The 24463-nt window shown below is 41.9% G+C and overlaps 1 protein-coding gene and 1 pseudogene across 3 annotated transcripts; both read right to left on the bottom strand.

The window, feature by feature from the left end:
- Positions 1-703: 703 nt before the first annotated feature.
- LOC138420362 (olfactory receptor 1165-like) lies at positions 704-8766 on the bottom strand. Of its 3 annotated transcripts, none has more exons than XM_069553553.2 (2): positions 8690-8766; positions 704-1637 (listed from the first exon to the last, which is right to left on the bottom strand). In XM_069553553.2, exons 1-2 carry the CDS (start codon positions 8704-8706, stop codon positions 704-706), a joined length of 951 nt encoding a protein of 316 aa, XP_069409654.1. In that variant the 5' UTR covers positions 8707-8766. The 3 variants fall into 3 exon arrangements, with proteins under 3 accessions (XP_069409654.1, XP_069409653.1, XP_069409655.1); XM_069553552.1 differs by lacking the exon at positions 8690-8766 and adding an exon at positions 5690-5723 and having other exon boundaries at positions 704-1650; XM_069553554.1 differs by lacking the exon at positions 8690-8766 and having other exon boundaries at positions 704-1651.
- A 10575-nt stretch (positions 8767-19341) lies between these two features.
- LOC138420356 (olfactory receptor 1165-like) overlaps positions 19342-24463 on the bottom strand; it is a 57801-nt pseudogene continuing 52679 nt past the window's right edge.

The raw sequence follows: 24463 nt of genomic DNA, 5'->3' as shown, positions 1-24463 counted from the left end.
TTCTGAGGATTTCAGAGTATGGACAGCCTTCTGCTGCGCTGTGCTTAGCCGCTCAGTCTTATCCGACTCTGAGACCCCGTGGACTGTAGCCCACCAGGCTCCTCTGTCCTTGGGGATTTTCCAGGCAAGAATACTGGAGTGGGTTGTCATGCCCTCCTCGAGGGGATCTTCCCTACCCAGGGAAAGAACCCAGGTCTCCCATATTGCAGGCAGATTCTCTACCATCTGAGGCACCAGGGAAGCCCTGGACACTGTGAGACGGTCATTATTTTGCCTATAACACTCTGAAAGTGAGACATAAACATATATTTTTCTTTTAAACTGAAGGTGACATTTTATTTTTTTTTATTTTTTTTTGAAGGTGACATTTTAAAATCACAGTGCAGTTTAAAAATCACATTATATTCATATGATACATAATTTTCTCAAGAGATTGTATCCCATTGTGTCTCAGTCACTAAAGAATCAACTTGCACTTCGGGAGATGTGAGTTCCATTGCTGGCTTGGGAAGATCCCCTGGAGGAGGGCATGGCAACCCACTCCAGTATTCTTGCCTGGAGATTCCCCGTGGACAGAGAAGGGGTCACAAAGAGTAGGACACTGGGATAAGCACACATTGGAAGAAAAATGTAATAACCTTCAACACACTGTATAAAGCACATTTAAGAAACTGCTTTCCTCTATCTCTCTTTTCACTCAAAATTACATTGGGTGAGAAAACATTTTGGTATTGACTAATTTTCTGATGGTCTCCTTCACATCTTTATTTCTAAGGCTGTAGATAAGGGGATTTAGCATGGGGATCACTATTGTGTAAAGCACAGTGGCTACTTTGATGAAGAGCCATGAGCTTCTGGAGTTGGGTACACAGTAGAGAAGAAGGATGACCCCATGGAAAATGGTGATGGTGGTCAGGTGGGAGGCACAGGTGGAGAAGGCTTTTCGGAGTCCACCAGCTGAAGGCATCTTGATGATTGTGACAATTATGAAAATATAGGAGGCGAGGATAATCAGGAGGCTACACACCTCACTGAGAGTAGAAATGATAAAACGTGTCATCTGACTGAAGTGAGAGTCAGAGCAAGAGGCAGAGACGATGGCAGAGTACTCACAGCCAAAGTGATGTATGACGTTAGAACCACAGAAGGACAGCTCCAAAAGAGAACAGGTGATTGTCAAGGAACACGATCCACCCCACGTGTAGGTTCCAGCGACTAGGAGGCTGCAGAGCTTAGGAGACATAGCAACTGTGTAGAGCAGGGGGTTACAAACAGCTACAAACCGGTCATAGGCCATCACTGCTAACATGAACATCTCCATAATCGCAAGTGTGCAACCAAAGAAGAATTGCATCATGCAACCCACGTAGGAGATAGTCCTTCTGTCCACAACCAAGATCTCTAAGAGTTTAGGTGTGGTTATAGAAGAGTAACAAAAATCAAGAAAGGAGAGATGGCTGAGAAAGAAGTACATGGGGGTGTGGAGCTTGGGGTTGATTCTGATGATCACAATCATACCCACGTTCCCCACCACAGAGACGGTGTAGACGGTGAAGAAAGCCAGGAGTAGGGGCACCTGGAGCTGCGGGTATTCTGAGAAGCCCAAGAGGACGAAGGTGATTCCCACACTCTGATTTCTCTCATCCATCACTACGGCTTCTGCTAGAGAAAGCCAGACAGCTCACCCTAAGCAACCAGACATGACAGAAACAGAGGGTATTTTCCTCCCAGCCTGGACAGGGGACTGGTTTGCAGTGGTGATGTCTGGGATTTCCCAGGAATGCGAATAAGGCGCAGTTGGAGCCCAAATATACCGTGTGTCTACAGGTGTGGAGAGTGCAAGTCAGCTTCTGAGGTAGGGGCAAGGAGAGGATGGACTGGGAAGGACTGGGTGTCAGGGTGACTCAGAAAATGTCCTTGTTTGAATTTTCTCAACCTTCTCAGCTGTCGCCCTTTTCTCCACATGGATAATTCCTTTCTTTAGCTTCGTTTAATTGAACTTGTTGATTGCACTTGCAAATTCTTCTGTTTGTTCAGGCCATTCTAACTGCTCAAGATGTCCTCTGTTTTTCTCTCACTTTTCCTTAGTGCTCCCCGATCAGAGAGAGGCTTCCCAGGTAGTGTGGTGGTAAAGAATCCTCCTGATGGTGCAGGAGATGCAAGGGACATGAGTTCAATCCCTGGGTCAGGAATATCCCCAGGGGAAAGAATTGGCACCCCACTCCAGTATCCTTGCTGGTGAAAACTGGTGGACGGAGGAGCCTGGCGGGCGACAGTCCATGGAGTCGCAAGTCACGCAACTGAGAGATTCAGCACCCACCTCATCAGAGAAGCCTCAGGTTTACCTTCCCTTAATGATTTCACCAACTGGCCAAACCCTGGTGAAAGGTCATATATTGTATCTCCTAGAGAATATGAATGATGTCTTGTTAACAATCTAGACTCTTTAATCAAGTCAGCTTGCCTTCAAATTTAACCTCAGTCACTTATTAATATGTTTCCGACAAGTGAAGCTCTCTGAAACCTTACCTTTAGAATATAATTCTATTATAATAATTTCTTTTTACTGTACAATTATGTATAAAATATAACTTAGTGAATTATTTTCTAAAATGTTTAAGACTTTAATTTCACATGTAATAATTGCCCCCCACTAAATTTAGTTTAGAATTCTGGAGTGGGTAGCCATTCCCTTCTCCAGGGGATCTTCCCAACCCAGGGACTGAACCCAGGTCTCCCACATTACAGGTAGATTCTTTACCAGCTGAGTCACAAGGGAAGACCAGAAACACTGGAGTCCGTAGCCTATCCCTTCTCCAGCAGATCTTCCCCACCCAGGAATCGAACTGGGGTCCCATGCATTGCAGGCAGATTCTTTCCCAGCTGAGCTATCAGGGAATTCCAACTTTAATTATTTTCTAAAATATTTAAGACTTTAATTTCACATGTAATAAATGGCCCCCACCAAATGTAGTTTCTTCTCTTGTATTTCTAATGCTGTTCTTCATGTTTACTTTGAATTTGAAATATATAACCTCAAAATATTCTACAATGTAGCACCACCTATAATTTTATGAAGTCTGAAATGGTGCAAATAGTGACTAAGAAGAAGAAAAAATGCATACACAGAGGAAATCTTTTTCTTAATTCTTTTCTAATGTTTCCTTCTTAGCTGCACATTTCCATTAATGTCTCGAGCCATCAAGGCACAAGCTTTGTTTTGTCCATTTTTCCCTGTCCTTGTCTGTATCTCTATGATTTCCTTTCCATCCAAGGTGGAGGCTGTGAAAAATGTAATTAGGACAAAATGAACATATTCTTCAAAATACACTCCCATCTTTATTGCTACCTACCACACACCTATTCAGCAGCTGTCTTTTTATTTAGCCTAACTACAACCATCCTTCAAGACTACTTTTCATTCAATCTTAGTTTAAAATCATGCTCAAATGCTTACCCATATTCAAAATCATCTCCATACAGATTACCTGCAATCTGAACTCTTCTGTCTGGATTTCTGTGATCTCTAAAAGAACTAAACTACCAGTGCAGCAGACATAAGAGACACGGGTTCTCCTCCTGCATTGGGAAAATCCCCTGGAGGAGTGTACGGCAACCCACTCTGGTGTTCCTGCTTGGAGAATCCCATGGACAGAGGAGCCTGGCGGGCTACAGTCCATAGGGTTGTTTATAAAGAGTCAGAAAGGACTGAAGCGACTTAGCACGCACAGTATCACTGCATTATCTAGACTGCTTGATAGCTACTTCTTTCGTTTCACTCACTGCAGCAATTTTGATTTTGGTGCACAAAATACACACATTTTGGTATATAAAAGCATTATTACCTCTTAATATCAAATCCCAGGCAACATATTTCAGACTGCTTTGGGGTTTAATTCAGAATTCAAGTTTGCTGTACTGCTCCAACTTGCTTTCACCTGCATGATTTTAAACTCAAAAAATTTAATGCAAAATCTGGCATATTTCTCTACAGTTTTATAGATTTATTTTTAATATTTCCTTAATTTTTTTATATTGAAAATAAATGCTACTACTTGAATATCCACCAAGGACATCATTCAGCTATATAAGCAAAGTTCAAAAATAAGTTCAATATCTTGTATTCTTCCCCTTAAATGAATTAAATGAATACCATTTCATTGCTACTAGGGTTGCATAGGTGTTTCTCTGCCAAAAATATTGTTAATTTCAGAGTTTCCCACATCAGAATTAAAGTAAATCACTTAATTTAAACAACTCACCAGAAGCCATGTAGTCTTTATAGATTGATTTACTGAAGACTTCTATAAATAAGAATCTTGAAAAGTATTTAACAAAAATACTTACATTTATTAAAACTGTTGTAGTTTGTAATAAGAGTATTGTAACCTCTTCCAAAGTATATTTCAGTAAACTCATCAAGAAAATGACATTTTTTTCTCATTAGAAAATAGAGACACTCCCAAGGGTAAGCTCTATGCTTGTAAACTAAACTTAGGGATCATGCTGTATATTTATGTCTACCTGAGTGACTTTGGGGATTCACACCCCAGACAATTTTGATTGGTGTGTTTTCCATGAGCTACAAACAAGGCAATTTAAAGACAATCCCATACTCCTCATTTAGAGTATAATTTATTTTACATCATTAAATTATATAAGAAGCTTGAGTATGTTTATCTTCTTATCTTAGGAAAATAACACTAGCAATCAACCTGTTTATATTTATATTTATCATGGAAGATGTGAATTCCAAAATTCAGAAAAAGAAAATCACAATTACTGTTCAATAGACCAAGCATAGTGTTGTTTCTGTGTTGTGTTTATTTCAGTCTTTCCTCTAAGTTTTCTTATTTGGACATCTACATTTTTGTAAAAATCACATTCACTATCACGCTGAATAGAAATATGATATTATGGCATTTGCAGTTATTATTATATCCCAGTGTTTCTACTTTATTAAAACCTGTTGAATATACATTTTTTGATAATGCAATTGATAAAAACCTATCAATTATGTGGTATATGAATGGTCTATTTCATCATAATAAACTGCTGCAGATTCAGTGGCTTGAAAAACACTCATTTATTAATTCACAATTTTTGTTAGGGACCAAACGACGGTCTCTAGGACCTGAGTCATGTTTACCAGAAAGAGACAGGATACGCGCTCATCCTGCCTGGCCAATCATGTAACCCCAGCTACTCCTGTAACTGAGACGAAGAACTGCCTGTATATAAGCCGCCATACTCCTTTGTTCGTGGCTCTTGTCGGATTCCCTTGTGTGGGATGACACTTGAGCCCTAGCGTGCTAGAGATAAACTCCCTTCTTGTTTTTGCATTACTGTGGTGGACTTGCTCTCTCGGTCGGTTCGGAGATACGGGCTCGGAGCATAACATTTGGGGGCTCTTCCGGAATCTCCATCCCACCGGGGAGGACAACTCTTCTGGTAGAAGGGAGTAACCTCATTAGGAGATAAGGGCTCTGAGCACCGGTGCCAACGTTGCAGAAGCCCAGATTACGTCCGAGGCCTAGTATCTTACTGGGGAGGCATCTGGCTGTAAAGTGCAGAGGCAAGTCAGCGTAAGGCCGGGGCCAAATTTCGTGCTGGGGAGGCAGCTGGCTCTGATACTGGATTAAGTCAGCATAAGGCCGGGGCCTAGTTTCGTGCTGGGGAGGCGGCTGGCTCTGTGAACATCCTGCAGGTAAGATTGAGTGCATTGTCGGTGGCCACCTTGTGTTTGTTATCTGTTTGTCTATTCGTGGTGTCTGCATTGCTCTTTGTGTGCTCTGTTGGCTCCCAGTGTACTTTTCTGTGATCATGGGACAAACAACTTCTACTCCTTTATCTCTTATGATTAACCACTTCTCTGATTTCAAGTCTAGAGCTCAGAATCTATCATTGCTGGTAAAAAAAAAAAAGCAAGTTAGTAACTTTTTGTTCTGCCGAGTAGCCTGCTTTTGATGTCAGCTGGCCACAAGAAGGCACCTTCAGCCTGCCTACTATTCAAGCGGTCAGAGAGAAGGTGCTCACCCCCTACCCTTCAGGACACCCAGCCAGACCAAACTCCATACATTTTAGTCTGACAGGACCTGGTGCAAAATCCCCTGGCCTGGCTAAAACCTTTTGTTTTTCAGCCCCTCACTTCACTTCCCTCTTCCCCTCCCTTGCTTCCACAGGTTCCACAGGTTTCATCGGGAGAAGCCAGAAAGAGAACCAAGCCTTCAGCTCCTCCCAGAAAAAGGGGCCCCACCTAGGGAACTCGGAGAAAGGCAAAAAAAAAAAAAAAAAAAAAAAGGGCAGTGTAGCAGAAAAAGACCAGGAGGTTCCCTCCTCCACCATTCATGCGTTTCCAGTCTGGGCGGGGCCAGCCAGAGAGGGTAGAAAACGGACATATCAGTATTGGCCCTTCTCCACTAGTGATTTGTACAATTGGAAAACCCAGACTCCCTCCTTCTCTGAAAAACCGCAGGGTCTTATTGATCTTTTGGAGTCTATCCTGTTTACTCACAATCCCACTTGAGATGATTGTCAGCAACTGTTACAGGTACTTTTTACTACAGAGGAGCACTAACGGATCCTGTCAAAAGCCCGGAAAAATGTGCCAGGGGTGGATGGGAGGCCCACAATGCAGCCTAACCTCATTAAGGAGGGGTTCCCCATGGTGCGACCCAACTGGGACTTCAAACGCACTGAAGGTAAGGAGCGTCTCCGAGTGTACCATCAGACTCTCATGGCTGGCCTTAGAGGGGCCGCCAAAAAGCCAACTAATTTGGCCAAAATAAATCCAGTGAGACAACAGCCAAATGAGAGCCCAGCAGCCTTCCTAAAAAGGATAATAAAAGCTTTTAGACAGTATACCCCTATAGACCCACAAGCAGATGAGTCACGAGCGGCAGTTATGTTAGCATTTGTAAATCAAGCAGCCCCTGATATTAAAAAAAGTTACAAAAGATAGACAGGTTAAATGAACAATCCTTGCAAGATCTAGTGAGGGCAGCCGAGAGAGGTTTTAATCATGGAGAGACCCCAGAAGAGAGAGAGGACCGCATTAAAAAAAAAAAAAATTTAGAGCTGAAGAAAACCATAAAAATAAAAAAGAGGGGCCCAAGAACCCCAAGAACGAGACTCCCTCTCCAGACAGTCATATCCTCTACGCGGGTCAGGATAGCGACTAGGGGGGTCAGGGCTCGAGGCCCCTCCCCGAGTCCTGGGTAACTATAAATGTGGAGGGAAAACCAGTTGGCTTCATGGTGGACACGGGAGCCCAATACTCAGTCTTAAACCAAAAAGATGGACCCATGTCTAAAAAAAGTAGCTAGGTGCAGGGAGCAACCAGGACTAAACGATATGGATGGACTATAAAACGGCATGTGAACTTGGGGGCCCACCAGGTAACCCATTCTTTTCTGGTGATACCTGAGTGTCCAGTGCCCTTGTTGGGAAGAGATTTACTGTCTAAAGTAAATGCCCAATTTCATTTTGACCACCGACAAGTGTTGGTTTTAGATGGGACCGGGCATCCTCTTCAGGTCCTGTGTCTGGCATTAAAAGATGAATACAGACTCTACTTGCCAGAGGCCCCAGCGACAATAAGCCCCGAAGTACAACTATGGGTTCAAAGATACCCTCAGGCCTGGGCTGAAACTGCAGGAATGGGACTAGCCAAACAGAGGCCCCCTATCATTGTGGAACTGAAAGCCAGTGCTTCCCCGGTGAGGGTACGACAGTATCCCATGAGTCAAGAGGCTCGACAAGGAATTACTCCTCATATACAACACCTCATAGACACTGGGGTCCTGAAAAGGTGCCGGTCCCCAGGGAACACTCCCCTGTTGCCTGTAAAAAAGCCTGGGGGAACTGATTTTAGACCGGTTCAAGATCTACAAGAAGTCAACAAACGGGTAAATGATATTCATCCTATGGTTCCTAACCCTTATACATTGCTAAGCAACTTGCCTCCAAACTACATTTGGTACACTGTTTTAGATTTAAAAGATGCCTTTTTTAGTTTGCCTCTTGCCCCTGCAAGCCAAGAGATCTTTGCCTTCGAATGGCAGGAAGACGGTGGTCAGACCCCTGTGCAGCTGACATGGACTCGCTTACCACAGGGTTTCAAAAACTCACCCACGTTATTTAATGAGGCCCTGGACGAAGACCTCCGTGAGTATCGGGTTGAACACCCTACCATTGTTTTATTACAATATGTTGATGACCTTATGCTGGTGGCAGCTACAGAGAAAGAGTGCCAAGAGGCAACAGGTGACCTTCTCCAAACCTTGGGGACTTTAGGTTACCGGGCTAGTGCCAAAAAGGCCCAGATTGCCAAGTGAGAGGTTACATATCTCGGTTATAAGATAAAACAGGGCCAGAGGTGGCTAACACAGGCTATAAAAGAAACCATCCTCCAGATCCCTGAGCCGGCTAACCCTAGACAAGTGAGAAAATTTCTGGGAACGGTGGGATATTGCCGGTTATGGATCTTGGGGTTTGCAGAAAAGGCCAGGCCCCTATATGAGGGGACCAAAGAAAACAAGGACTAGAAATGGACTGAGCCAATGAAAGAGGCCTTCCAAGAGCTCAGGTGAGCCTTGCTAGAGGCTCCTGCCCTTGCCCTCACTGATCCATCTAAGCCTTTCCAATTATTTGTAGATGAAAAGCGGGGGATAGGAAAAGGGGTACTAACACAGAGATGGGGACCATGGAAGCGACCTGTAGCTTACCTTTCCAAGAGACTGGACCCAGTGGCAGCCAGATGGCCACCTTGCCTCCGTATCATCGCGGCCACCGCGCTCTTAGTCCACGATGCTGATAAACTGACTTATGGACAGAGACTCTTGGTCTACACTCCTCATGCCATAGAGAGAGTTTTAAAGCAACCCCCAGGTAAATGGATTTCTAATGCCCGCTTGACGCACTACCAGGCCTTGCTACTTGACACCCCACGGATTCATTTCCAAACGCCTTGCACTCTAAATCCAGCCACTCTTTTGCCCAATCCGGGGGAAAATAGCCCCCTCCATGACTGTGATGAGATACTGGCTGGGGTAACAGCAATGCGAAAGGACTTAACCGATACTCCACTGGAAAACAGTGAGCTAAGATGGTTCACAGACGGCAGCAGTTATGTAAAAGATGGACAGAGACAGGCGGGAGCCGCAGTAGTAGATGACTCTGGACGGACGATATGGGCAGAGGCCCTTCCCCCAGATACCTCAGCACAAAAGGCAGAGTTAATTGCCCTGATTCAAGCATTAGAGAGAGCCAAAGAAAAAAGAATAACTATTTTCACTGACAGTCGCTATGCTTTTGGCACGGTACACATCCAGGGCCTGATATATCAGGAAAGGGGGTTTTTGACAGCTAAAGGAAAAGAAATTAAAACCTTGCCTAAAATCCGTAGACTTTTAGAGGCTGTACAGATGCCTTGGGCTGTGTCAATAGTACACGTACCTGGACATCAGAAGGGTGACAGCCCCACGGCACGAGGGAATCATGCCGCAGACCTGGCAGCTCAAAAAGTAGCTGATAAAGATTTCATCACCCCTGTGTTGGCGATCGGACTTCCACCTCCAGGTATGGGAACTTTGCCCCCAACCCCTGAGTATTCATCCACAGACTTTGCTTAGATCCAAAAACAAACCAACCTTCAAAAAGATAAAGATAGATGGCACCGAGACTCAGATGGCTACTTTCCCTGCTCAGTTGGGATGGCAACTATGTGAGCATTTGCACTTGTCTACTCATCTGAGAAAAAAAAAAAAAAAAAGACTCTGATGCTCTTTCAAACTGCGCGCCTGCGATTTCCCCGGCACCAGACAACTGTAAAGAACATAGTGCATGCTTGTAAGGCATGTCAGCAGATGAGGCCAGGAAAAGGACAACATGCAGGACTGAGGTATCGGGAAAAAGGACCAGGGCAACACTGGGAAATAGATTTCACCGAGGTAAGGCCAGGCGAATATGGTTACCGGTACTTGTTAGTGTTGGTGGATACCTTCTCAGGGTGGGTAGAAGCTTTTCCTACAAAAAAAAAAAAAAAAAAAACCGCGATGATAGTGGCAAAAAAAGATTTTAGAAGAAATAGTTCCCAGGTTTGGCCTGCCAGTGACCATCGGCTCTGATAATGGACCTACCTTTATGAGTCAAATAGTTCAGAGCCTTGCCCTAGCCCTGGAGACTAAATGAAAGTTACATTGTGAATACAGTCCACAGAGCTCAGGGCAAGTAAAAAGAATGAATCGGACTCTAAAAGAAACTTTAACTAAATTGGCTATAGAGACTGGCGGGGACTGGGTGACCCTCCTTCCCTTCGCCCTCTTCCGTGCGCGTAATACTCCTTATCAACTTAATCTGACCCCATTTGAGATTCTGTATGGGAGACCTCCCCCTGTATGTCCAATATTTAAAGGGAAAAAACTACCGCCTCCCACGTTGGGGCAACTCCAAGAGGCCTTGATGGCCTTAAGCAAGGTGCACTCTCGTGTCTGAAAACTGCTCTGGAAAATACATGTGGGTCAAAATAAGGGAACTATTCCCTCACATGACATTGGCCCAGGAGACTGGGTATGGGTCAAAAGGCACCAAAACAAGGCACTAGAACCCAAATGAAAGGGTCCTTATGTTGTTCTTCTTACCACCCCAACTGCCCTAAAGGTTGACGGTATCGGGCCTTGGGTGCATTGCAACCATGTACGCCCAGCTGCTTCAGCAGAGCAAGAAGACGCTAAAAAAAAAATGGGAAGCATCTCTGCACCCGTCCAACCCCTTGAGGCTAAAGCTTCGAAGGCGCCAACAAGACCAGGACAACTCGGCTGGGCCCTCTTGTGGATGACCCAGTTACTCTGCTCCGGAGTTGCCAGCGTGAACCCGCATCAACCCGTCAAAATCACCTGGAAGCTGCAAAATGGACTAACACGAGAGGTGCTAAACTCCACTACCGCAATACATCCACCAAACACATGGTGGCCAGACTTATACTTTGACCTTAAGCCGATGGTAAATGTGCCTTGGGCTAGGGGTTATCTCTGAGAACAAGGGTTCTGGGCATGCCCAGGTGCACCCAGGCATGACTGGAAGACCTGTGGGGGGGGGGGGGGGGGCACAAGACTCTTATTGTAAAACTTGGGATTGTGTTACTTCTAATGATGGACCTCGGCACTAGAAAGTAGGAAATCGAGATTTACTTAATTTTTCATTCGCCAAGCCCCTCCCTAGGGTCCTTGGAGATCCAACTTTTAGCTGTAAAAGTTGCAATCATGCACAAGTCAGAATAAGGTTCAATCCAGAAAAAAGCAAAGAGGAGGGGATTAGATCTGCTCTTTCTGCAACAAGGGGGACTCTGTGCTGCCCTAGGAGAAGAGTGCTGTTTCTATGCAGATCATACAGGAATAGTTAGAGAATCTATGGCCAAGGCGAGAGAAGGACTAGCCCAACATAAACGAGAACGTGAGGCTCAACAGGGATGGTTTGAATCTTGGTTTCAACAATCCCCTTGGCTGACTACCTTAATCTCCACCTTGCTAGGACCCCTGCTAGTACTTTTACTAATGCTTACCTTTGGCCCATGCATTATCAATAGACTTGTAGCCTTTGTAAAGAAACGCATAAATACCGTACAGCTGTTTGTGCTTCGACAACAATATCAAACTGTGTCTCAGGACCGAGAGGAAGATTCCTCTATATGATCTAAGGACAGGGGGGAATGTTAGGGACCAAACGACGGTCTCTAGGACCTGAGTCATGTTTACCAGTAAGAGACAGGATATGCGCTCATCCTGCCTGGCCAATCATGTAATGCCAGCTACTCCTGTAACTGAGACAAAGAACTGCCTGTATATAAGTTGCCATACTCCTTTGTTCACGGCTCTTGTCGGATTCCCTTGTGTGGGATGAGACTTGAGCCCTAGCGTGCTAGAGATAAACTCCCTTCTTGTTTTTGCATTACTGTGGTGGACTTGCTCTCTCGGTCGGTTCGGAGATACGGGCTCGGAGCATAACAATTTTGTACACCCGAAGTTAGGCACAATACACCTGGTCCCTCTATTCAAGTTATTGCAAGGCTGAAATCAAAGTGTCGACAAGTTTCTCATCTAGAACTTGGTTCCCTGCCAAGTTCATTCATGTTGTTGGAATAATGCAGTTCCTTGAGTTGTAGGAATAGGGTCTTGTTTCCTTGACATCTGTTTGGGGTTATTCACAGTTCCTAGAATCCGCTACTGGGTATCCACTTTGTTTTCTCTGCTCAAGTCACTCTCACACCTCAAATCTCTCTTTCAACACCCTCTTATAATCCATGCATCTCTTTAAAGAGGGATTCAAGGATTTTTAACAAATCATCAGATTATATGAGACCCACCAATCAGGAGAGTCTTCTTTTGTTATGATCAACTGATTTGAAACTAGTTATAATTTAAAATTATTTGCCAGCAGCTCCCAGATTAATGTGTAATTGAATGGCTAGTTGAAGATATGTGTACACCAAATGTTGGGGAATCTTAAGGACTAGTTTAGAGTTCTACTAGTCACTCATAAGGTCAACATTTTTGTACTCTCTCTATTAATACCTCATTCTATTTAAAATAGCACCTACTTGCTTGAATGTTTTACTCAAGAGAAGAAATTTGATGATCTGTGATTCCATCTTAAGAAGATAAAAAAGCAAACATAGTTTTTAATCACACAATAAATAGGAGAAAAAGATGAGAATGGTGATCAACAAAATAGAAAATGGACAGTGGAGTAGAAATAAGGTATTGAGCAAAACTAAAATTCTGATGTTTAAAATGATACATAAATCAATCATCTGTTAGATAAATTGATTACAAATAACAGATCATAACACAATTGCTACTCAAGAAAAAAAATGGGACTTCATTACAGATGCTGTCAATGTAGAAAAAATAATTAGGGAGTATTCCATATCATTTTCTTCCAAAAAATGTAACTATCTAGTTGGTGTAGAAAAGTCATTTCAACCATACAAATAAACTTACCAAACATGAAATGCAAAATATGAATAGCCTCTATCTTCTTATGAAATTGAATTTTCACTTAAAAATCTTCCTACAAGGAGAACCTCAGTCCCATACTGCTGCTGCTGCTGCTGCTAAGTCACTTCAGTCGTGCCCGACTCTGTGTGACCTTGTAGACGGCAGCCCACCAGGCTCCCCCATCCCTGGGATTCTCCAGGCAAGAACACGGGAGTGGGTTGCCATTTCCTTCTCCAATGCATGAAAGTGAAAAGTGAAAGTGAAGCTGCTCTGTCGTGTCCGACTTATAGCGACCCCATGGATTGCAGCCTACCAGGCTCCTCCATCCATGGGATTTTCTAGGCAGGAGTACTGGAGTGGGATGCCATTGCCTTCTCCGCAGTCCCATACTATTAAATGGTAAATTCTGTCAAGCATTTAAGTAATAAATAGCACAAAAAAAGTGCATGGATATTTGAATAAACAGAGCAATAAGAGATATATGCAACACTTTTTCTTCATCCCATAAATATAGCTCATACTCAAACTGGAGGCATTGGGATTTGAATTCAGTCAGTCTGGCCCCAGAGTTTGGGCTCTTAGTTAAAAAGTTATGTCATTTGGTTGCAACTGGGCCATAAAGATTCTTAAAGGATAAGTTTATGATCATGGGTTTTATAGTCTCACAACTGGGAAGGTGTTGGTTGAAGGAAGGATTTGATTAGAATTTTGCTCCAGAAGGATGATTCAGACAAGAAGGGGAGGGGGAGCTAGAGGAAGAAATAAAACTGGAAATATTATTTAAACTTGATAACATGATTGATGCTGTTACTATCTTGCCTATACCTTGTGTGAAACATGTACTTAGGATTGTATTTATTTGTATGTGACAGCTCTCTAATTCCCAAACACCCATGTACATAAGAATATTCCAAGAGACTTGTTTAAAATGAACATTCCTGGGTTTCTCTGCCAAATATCCGTGAGTTCAACTGATTTCCCAGGTGCTTCTGACTGAGGTTCTAAGAAACCTCTATGATAGAAACCAAAGATTTCTGGATTGGCTTTTCAGCTACAAATATCTAGAACCCAGCGTTGTGCAAGCACAATGATCGAATTCTTTGGCCTGCTTCCTGACCTTCAGGAGCTCAGGATTTGCTTGAAGAGGCAAAGACAATTCAAACAGTAATGTACAAAACCTGAAAATGATTAATTAGTTTAGAATGTGTGAACTCCATAGTTTAAAAACTGATAGCTGAGATGCAGGTTACTGGCAGCCATAAGTATACATACATATACATATACGTATACATATACATATACATACACATATGCATATATATATCTAGACCCCAGTAAAAAAATGCATTTCTCAAGGAGGCACAAATTGTAAATGAAGGTACAAAGTTTATTTTTAGAGACATAGCAAAACAAGTGGGAGAGCACACAGAGAAACTGTTTAGTTAAGATCAAAGCAAGGCAGAGAGGCACGCCAGGAAAGAAAGTGTGTGGCCATCTCTGACAGTGAGGAGGGGCCACCACCAATATTTCAGATCGTTTCCTGAGTTTTTGGTCATCTCTGGTGTTTCATGGGTTTCCCTGGTGGTTCAGAGGTAAAGAATCTATCTGTAGGCAGAGGACACATGTTCTATCCCTGTATCAGGAAAATCCCCTGGAGAAGGAAATGGCAATCCACTCCAGCATTCTTGCCTGGAGAATCCCATGATAGAGGAGCTTGGCAGGCTACTGTCCATGGGATTACAAAAGAGTCAGAGACGACTTAGTAACTAATCAACAACCATCAACACCAACACCAGACAAAGATGTTGTAAACAAACAAACAAACAAAAAACATAGATCAAAATAACTAATGTACCTCATCATAGAAACACTGAACGAAATATTAGAAAATAAAATATCACAGTATATGATAGGAAAATAAACAATGACTCAGATGGAAAGAGAAAAAAAAAATGATTACCTGTATAGCAGTAAACAAGATATATAAGAAAATTCCTTCAACCTGATAAACATCTACAAAAATACTTCTAGCTAATATTATGTCTAGTATAGAAATAGAGAATAGAAAAAAAAAATCCTATATAAAGTAAAATAACTTGATTTTCTCCCAACTCTCTGTATAACAGCCAGGAAAATAATGTCCTTAACCACTTTCAATTAACATCTTATTTTATTTATTTATTTTTATACACATGTAAAGTTCATTGAAAATTAGAGTGAACATTGGATTCATTACCTTTCCTACTTTTTTTTTAAATTTATTTATTTATTTTTATTTTTTTAATTTTAAAATCTTTAATTCTTACATGCGTTCCCAAACATGACCCCCCCCTCCCACCTCCCTCCCCACAACATCTCTCTGGGTCATCCCCATGCACCAGCCCCAAGCATGCTGCACCCTACGTCAGACATGGTCTGGCGATTCAATTCTTACATGATAGTATACATGTTAGAATTCCCATTCTCCCAAATCATCCCACCCTCTCCCTCTCCCTCTCCCTCTAAGTCCAAAACTCCATTATACACATCTGTGTCTTTTTTCCTGTCTTGCATACAGGGTCGTCATTGCCATCTTCCTAAATTCCATATATATGTGTTAGTATACTGTATTGGTGTTTTTCTTTCTGGCTTACTTCACTCTGTATAATTGGCTCCAGTTTCATCCATCTCATCAGAACTGATTCCAAGGAATTCTTTTTAACGGCTGAGTAATACTCCATTGTGTATATGTACCACAGCTTTCTTATCCATTCATCCGCTGATGGACATCTAGGTTGTTTCCATGTCCTGGCTATTATAAACAGTGCTGCGATGAACATTGGGGTACATGTGTCTACATCTTATTTTAGATTTTTGTTGAATAAGGAAGAAAATTATAATTACTGAAAAGTAGAAAGTAAAACTGTCTTTATTTGCCAGCTAGATTCTGTATACAGAAAGTCCTAAGGAATCTACGACAAAAATATGAGAAAGTAATAACAGAATGCAGTAGTGCTGCATAAATGAGTATATATAAAAACATCAAGTGCATCATTGTTTTCTAATGGTGAGCAGTAGAAATGACTATTTACAAGTGTAATTCCCAAGACTTATTCATGCAAACACGTATGCGTGTGTGTGTTGTCTCTCAGTGGTGTCCGACTCTTTGCAGTCCCATGGGCTGTAGCCTGCCAGGGTCCTCCGTCCATGGAGTTCTCCAGGCAAGAATACTGAAGTGGGTTACCATTTCCTTCTCCAGGGCATCTTCCTGACCCAGGGATTGAACACAGGTCTCCTGCAAGCATAAGGATTATCAAGAAACTATTGATAGATAAGTTGTAACCCCTGAATACCTTCATTACACCAAAAGAAAGCCGTTTCTGGTATTCATCATACTGGTCAACCGGTCATATTTTTCACAATGATAACCTGTTTCTGACATTCTATACTCTAACAAGAAAGTGAAAATGTTAGTCACTCAGTCATCTGAGTCTCTGAGACCTCATGGACTGTATTCTGCCAGGCTCTTCTGTCCATGGAATTCTCCAGGCAAGACTACTGGAATAGCTGACCATTCCCTTCTCTGGGGGATCTTCCCAACCTAGGGACAGAACCCTGGTCTTGTGCATAACAGGTAGATTCTTCGCCATATCAGTCACCAGAGAAACTCATACTCTTATCAGGAAGACGTTAATTTCTATTCAGGACATGGATGCTAGAAATATTTGTCACAGCCATCCAGGAAGTATGAACTTTTCAATTAAAACTCTAGGGAACTTCCTTTGAGTTTGTACATTCTTGAGAGATGTGAATTTAGATATATACATAGTATTAGAGCCAAAGAATTTTAAAATTAATCACAGTAATTTCAATAGCTAATATGAGGATTATTTAAAGTTTCTTGTAGCTAATAACAATTTTATTAAATGTAAGTTGAGAAAAATCAACCTTTCAGAGCAGAATAAGTTTTGTATTTAACCAAATTATTTCTCTAGAACTGTAATTTGCATGAATAATGTATCTTCCCTTTCATTTTCATATGTTGATTTATGGTTATTAATTCATGACTATTAAACCACTTTTCAGTTTCTGGAAAAAATCCAATGTGTTAATATTTTGTCTTGAATATTCATTAACTAACCTCATGAGAAAGATTGATCTATACATTTATTTCTCATAATAGCTTTCTTTGAACTGATTGCTAAAATCTAAGTGAATATAAGGCACTCTTAAGTATCCTCTTAATCTATTCCCTAGAAAGATTTGTGCATGATTGACAATGTTTCTCAAATGTTTGGAGAAATTCACCAACATAAAAAACAGGGCATAGGATTTCTTTGTGAGGAAGATTTTGGAAACAAATTCCATTTCTTTGGGCTCTCCAGTGACTCAGCGGTAAAGAATCCACCGGCAGTACAGAAGATGCAGGGACAGGAGTCTGATCCCGGGTTAGGGGGATTGCCCGGAGAAGGGCGTGGCCCCCACTCCAGTCTTCTTGCCAGGAAAATCCCACTGACAGAGAAGCCTGGCGGGCCAAGGTCCGTGGGGTCACAAAAAGCCAGACACAACTGAGCACACACAGACCCCCATTACACTAACAGATAAGACTGTACTTACACTTTCTATTTTTATTGTATAAGACTGAATGCTGTTTTTTCAAGGTGTGTGTTTATTTCATTAAGATTTGTAATTTCTTAATATAGATTCTTCACAATATCTTACTATTTGCCATGCCTGTAGAATTTTATCAATGCCAATTTTTTCCCCTAATCAGTAAAGAAAGAGATAAAAGTGGATTGTTTTTAACTCAATATGTCAAACTCAAAACATAACATGCCTTTGTCGTCTCTCTCTTCCCTTAGAAACCAAATCAATCATAGTAATCATAATGAGAAATAAATAAAATGGCCAAGCCACATTAGTAAAACCAATGATGGGATTTCCCTGAGGTCCAGGGGTTAAGATTCTTTGCTTCCACTGCAGGGAGCATGGACTTGATCCCTGGTGGAGAAACTAGGATCTCACATGCTGTGCAGCACAGCCAAAAATAAAGGTGAATAAATTAAAACAATGGTAAAATTAAAACCAGCTAATATGATCTCATCATAATCTCAGAAATGTGAAATGATTATGGAGGAGCATAGATGAATGAAGCAGAGAGGGCATGGCTACAGCCAAGAATGCTTTAACCTGCAGAGCTAAAGAACAAGTGATGTAAATTTTAGAGCCCCTAAGAGTCTCAGGCTTTAAAAGAATGAACACAATAAATACTGAAGTTTGTATGAAAATGAAATGGTCAAGGATAAACAGGATCCACTTACACAGAAGAAAAGGTGTCAAAAGTTGCTCTAATGGATAGTGAGATTTACTTCAAAGCTACCATAATTAAGAATATTAACCTCCAATTAAAATAAATAAATTTATATTAAAAAAGAATATGTGGTAATGGCAGGTACTTCAAAGGAATATAAGAAAGGCTTATTAAACTGAATGAGGTAGATTTATGATTAGGTCCAGTTACTCAGAAGCATCTCTGTTAATCTCATTATAATGTTTTCATACCTTATTATTGACGAAGAGCATTTTTTTTTTCCTTTGGATCATGAGTGCAAACCTGAGACATGAACGAGTAATTGTCAGAAGAAGAGAAAATAGAGCAGTTCTTAACTTGGGCTTTATCACTGAGTAATCATCATATCTCCCTAGAAATACATTTAACGTTTTCTCAGTATTCAGTTAAACACCTTTGATTGAACTATATTACACAGGTATTCAAAAAATGAGTGATGCCGACAGAGACTAGCTATTATTTTCAGGATCTTCTTGCTTAAAATCAGGTAATACTTTTTATAAGGCAAACTCAAAACTCCTCATTTTACCTGGTGTAAAATAAAGTTTTGAGAAGAGCTAAAAGTTGCATTTTATAAAACTGAATCAGAAGAGTTAGTTATGAGAACCTAAGTGCAAATTTAACCCTAACCCTAACACTAACCCTAACCTTAACCCTGACACTAAACACAGTTATCATCTGTGTTTGCAGCATTGTTACAAACCACAACATAAACTGTAGCGTAAGGAATGAGTCTCTAACTATATATCCCTTTTCATCACTCTGACTTCCATAATGTATTATTTCTCTATTAACCGAGAAGTAATTGTAGCTCATCTGACCATCAAAAAAAAATGTAAAATACAACATACAATTTATTTGAAACATAATCATATATTTACTTATAATAAAGATAAACTAGCATCAGAAATATATATGAAAATTATAAGGCATAATATGAACACAAGCATATTTATCTGGCTAATACCCAGGCTGACTTTAATTCAAGTGGTTTTTCAGTCCCACTGGACTTCTGAATTATATTGAGGGAGAAAGCAGTTTCATAGTTATCAAACTCCTGACTGTCTCTTTCACATCTTTATTCCTAAGGCTATAGATAAGAGGGTTCAGCATAGGACTCATGACAGTAAAAAACACAGTGGCTACTTTGACGAGGAGCCATGAGCTTTTGGAGTTGGGTACACAATAAAGGAACAGAACAGTCCCATGGAAAATGGTGATGGCGGTCAGATGGGAGGCACAGGTGGAGAAGGCTTTTCGGAGTCCAGCAGCTGAAGGCATCTTAATGATTGTGACAACTATGAAAGCATAGGACGTGAGGCAATCACCAACTCAACGGCATGAGTTTGAGCAAGCTCTGATAGTTGGGGATGGACAGGGAAGCCTGGCGTGCTGCAGTCCATGGGGTCACAAAGAGTCAGATAAGACTAAGAAACTGAACTGAACTGAATCATGGCAAAGCAATGATAGATTTTGTAAATGTCTAATGCAGAGGACAAACAGACTCATACTTGTTACAGGCTGTACAAGTATACTCATTACAAATAGAAAAGCACCAGTAAGTAGGAGGATCTGGGTTAAAAGCTAGAGGCAGCAATCATTAACCACCTTGGATGTCTTTCTCTTTCATTAGAATCATGCTATAAACCAGGCAGGAACACCATTATAAATATCTAACTCTTGCTTCCTATCCCTCAGATCACCCTGTGTAGAAGAGGGATTTAAGCTATATTACCTCTAAGGCTCTTTTCAGGCGATATGATGTGCCTCTATAAAATATGACTTTCAGTTCAGTTCAATAGCTCAGTCGTGTCCAATGCTTTGCGACCCCATGAATCGCAGCATGCCAAGCCTCCCTGTCCATCACCATCTCCCGGAGCTCACTCAGACTCACGTCCATCGAGTCCGTGATGCCATCCAGCCATCTCATCCTCGCTCGACCCCTTCTCCTCCTGCCCCCAATCCCTCCCAGCATCAGAGTCTTTTCCAATGAGTCAACTCTTCACATGAGGTGGCCAAATTATTGGAGCTGCAGCTTTAGCATCAGTCCTTCCAAAGAAATCCCAGGGCTGATCTCCTTCAGAATGGACTGGTTGGATCTCCTTGCAGTCCAAGGGACTCTCAAGAGTCTTCTCCAACACCACAGTTCAAAAGCATCAATTCCTCGGTGCTCAGTCTTCTTCACAGTCCAACTCTCACATCCATACATGACCACAGGAAAAATCATAGCCTCGACTAGACGGACCTTAGTCGGCAAAGTACTGTCTCGCTTTTGAATATGCTATCTAGGTTGCTCATAACTTTTCTTCAAAGGAGTAAGTGTCTTCTAATTTCATGGCTGCAGTCACCATCTGCAGTGATTTTGGAGCCCAAAAAAATAAAGTCTGACACTGTTTCCACTGTTTCCCTATCTATTTCCCATGAAGTGATGGGACCGGATGTCATGATCTTCATTTTCTGAATGTTGAGCTTTAAGCCAACCTTTTCACTCTCCTCTTTCACTTTCATCAAGAGGCTTCTTAGCTCCTCTTCACTTTCTGCCATAAGGATGGTGTCATCTGCATATCTGAGGTTATTGATATTTCTCCTGGCAATCTTGATTCCAGTTTGTGCTTCTTCCAATCCAGCGTTTCTCATGATGTACTCTGAATATAAGTTAAATAAGCAGGGTGACAATATACAGCCTTGATGTACTCCTTTTCCTATTTGGAACCAGTCTGTTGTTCCATGTCCAGTTCTAACTGTTGCTTCCTGACCTGCATACAGATTTCTCAAGAGGCAGTTCAGGTGGTCTGGTATTCCCATCTCTTTCAGAATTTTCCACAGTTTGTTGTGATCCACACAGTCAAAGGCTTTGGCATAGTCAATAAAACAGAAATAGCTGTTCTTCTGGAACTCTCTTCCTTTTTCCATGATCCAGCGGATGTTGGTGTAGGGAACAAGGTAAAAGGAAGGTTGAGAAGTGCTTACAAATGAGACTCTCAACGAGGGCTGAACACTCTTGCAAATGAGATGTTCTGCCCAGTGTAGGGAACTAGGTATAAGGAAGGTTGAGAAGTGCTTGCAAACAAGATTCTCAACCAGGGCTGAACATTCTTGCAAACAAGATGTTCAGCTAAAAATCCTATTTGTTCCTGTGGGAAAAGAACAGTTCTTGCCCACAAGGATGTTTCCCTGATTCCTCAAAAGGAACAGACCCAGGGACAAAATGGATTCTAAGTTGTTAAGGAAGTTCCCCAAAACAAAGTCTTAGCTGCAGAAAATAAGTCAAGGTAAAGGTTATCTCGCCCTGCGCCTACGCACTGTATAGTCTCTGAATCATAGTGCTTGGCAACTTGCCCTGTAGGTTGTTGTGCAAGGGATATAAAATAAAGCAGCTGTAAGAAGCAATTGCTAAAATATAAAGATTCAAACCACTCTGTAGTGTTGGTGTTTCATTCCGTCACCAGCAGTTGGCAATTTGATCTCTGGTTCCTCTGCCTTTTCTAAAACCAGCTTGAACATCAGGGAGTTCACGGTTCATGTATTGCGGAAGCCTGGCTTGGAGAATTTTGAGCATTGCTTTAGTAGCATGTGAGATGAGTGCAACTGTGTGGTAGTTTGAGCATTCTTTGGCATTTCCTTTCTTTGGAATTGGAGTGAAAACTGACCTTTTCCAGTCCTGTGGCCACTGCTGAGTTTTCCAAATTTGCTGGCATATTGAGTGCAGCACTTTCATGGCATCATCTTTCAGGACTTGAAACAGCTCAACTGGAATTCCATCACCTCTGCTAGCTTTGTTCATAGTGATGCTTTCTAAGGTCCACTTGAGTGGAAAGAATATGAGGAAAAAGCAAAAAGAGTCACTTCACATTCAGTCAAAGAATTGATCTGAACATATAGGCCAGGTATCTCAGTTGGTAAAGAATCCACTTGCAGTGCAGGAGACCCCAGTTTGATTCCCGGGTCGGGAAGATCCCCTGGAGAAGAGAGAGGCTACCTACTCCAGTATTCTAGGGCTTCCCTTGTGTCTCAGCTGGTAAAGAATCTGCCTGAAATGTGGGAGACCTGGGTTTGATCCCTAGGTTGGGAAGAACCCTTGGAGAAGGGAAAGGCAACCCATTCCAGTATTCTGCCTGGAGAATTCCATGAACTGTATAGTACATGGGGTTGCAAAGAGTTGGACACGACTGAGTGACTTTCACTCACTCACTCAACCTGAAATGTCAATTACATGAAGCCATTAAGACAGTGTAAGTTTTAGTAGGACAAAACTTTTAAAAACAGCTGTGTTACATGCCCTGTTATCCAAGTTCAACATCTCATGGACTCCTTATGAGAAGGCAACAGGCAGGAAGGCGAGGGATCCCCAAGAAGAGGAAATAAGCTGAAAGTGGCAGATGTTTTTTGTTTGTTTGTTTTGTTTGTTCCTTCTCTACACAAAATTTAAAGAAGGTGCCGGGGTCCAGCCCCTGGTGATCCAGGGAATTCAAAGCGGTGATGGAGTCGGCAATTAAAGAGAGATTAATTAGAAATTTAAAGAGAGATTAGGGAAGAATAATGTAGTGAAGAAACAGAGGAGAAAAGAGGCTGATATTCCTTGGTTTACATGGAAAACCAATAAAACTCCAAGACAAGGAGTTTGCACCACCTACATAGACCGCTGACGCCCGCTTGAATAGCGGAGGGTGCCCTGCCTTGGGCTCCCTCTTGCGTGGGTCTTAGAAGCCAGGGCAAGTAAGTAGACATGGTGAGCCTCCACGCTCCAGATGGGAATTCAGCCAGAAAAGCAGAGAACAAGAAAAGACCACACGGGGGAAACCAGTCTTTCCAGGAACTGGTCCGTCCTTTATTTTCCAGGAAAGCTTTTCATACTTTTGGTTGTACACAGAGATCAATGTATAATACAAAGTTATGCAGGGTCAGCAGCCTTATCAAGAGCTGACCCTTATCAAGACCAGGCTTTCTTTCTGCAAATCTTTCCGTATACAAAGGGTCTCAGGTGATTTACATTATCTTCTGGCCAAAAGGCCTGTTACCATTTTATGGCCCTCTTCCTTAATGAATGTTAATCTCATTTTCCCTGTAGTGTTTTTCCTTAATCTGCATCACCTTCAAAGTACTAAATAAAGTTACATTAAAAGATATGAAAACTTGGCAGCAAGTATTGGCTCAACAATGCAACCCTTAATCAGTTTTATTCTAATGATTTTTCCTAGAATATCTTAAGCTTTCAGTGCCTCTGGCACTTGGGAGGCTGTAAACAATTCACATGCTCAGTTGTAAAAATCCAGACAGACCGGTCAGGTAAGTTAGAAAGCTATCAGAGGGGTTTAAGCCGAGACATTCTCTTTATATGCAGGAGACTGTTAGCTGGAGCTCTAAGTTAACTTTTTCCAGAAAAAGGTGGTGGGGAATAGCCCCCTGTTAATGTCAGAGTAGTTGGAGAAAGGCATAATGCAGTAAGGTAGGCAGACTCTGATTTTGGGGGTAGATGCTTGAGAATTTCCAGGGGGACCCCTGAGGCTCTATCCCACCTTTGCGTATGCCGAGCCTCCTTCCTCATGACATTTGCCATGGCCGGGATTCCTCACGCTGGCTCCCAGCAAGGTTTGCTTTAAATTCTGTGTTGTCAGGAAGACCCCTGGTTTAGCCTGGACTTAACTTTTCTTAAACCTTGAACTGATAATGGCTCAACAAATCCATATGTCTGACTCATGGGAATGTTCTCTTAAGCTATGTTAATGAAACTATGTAATTGCTTGGAAATCTACCTTTCTTTAAGGTTCATGTCAATTGTTTCATGGCTGGGGATGACTCACCTTGTGCCCCGTGCTGTCTCAAAATGCATATTGCGGGAGAGGGGCCTGATGCAACTCTCTGTTTTTAGGTGATTCTTTAACAGATATATAACTCCTTGCTGAAAGCTAGCAAGGGAGTCATTCTTTCTGCCCCCTTCTGATGTCTATGTCAGAGCTTCCTCTACCCATTTATACTTTAGTAAAACTTTATTACACAAAACCTTCAAGTGATCAAGCCTCCTCTCTGACTCCAGATCAAAATCCTCTCCTCTGGAGGTCATGAATTCTGGAGTAGCTCACGGCTCGAGGCTGCAAACTTTCACTTATAGAAGTGGATAGATATCTGACTTTATTAGTGC

Source organism: Ovis canadensis, chromosome 15 (assembly GCF_042477335.2).
Source record: "Ovis canadensis isolate MfBH-ARS-UI-01 breed Bighorn chromosome 15, ARS-UI_OviCan_v2, whole genome shotgun sequence".
In the NCBI taxonomy this organism is placed as follows: domain Eukaryota; kingdom Metazoa; phylum Chordata; class Mammalia; order Artiodactyla; family Bovidae; genus Ovis; species Ovis canadensis.
Note: the sequence above shows the minus strand (reverse complement) of the source record. Positions and strands in the feature narration are given on the sequence as shown.

Coding starts and splice junctions, on each gene's coding strand:
- LOC138420362 (XM_069553552.1), bottom strand. CDS start 5,723: ATGCACTCAATCTTACCTGCAGGATGTTCACAGA. Junction 1,651..5,689: donor ACCTGCAGGATGTTCACAGA/GCCAGCCGCCTC, acceptor CAGAAGCCGTAG/TGATGGATGAGAGAAATCAG.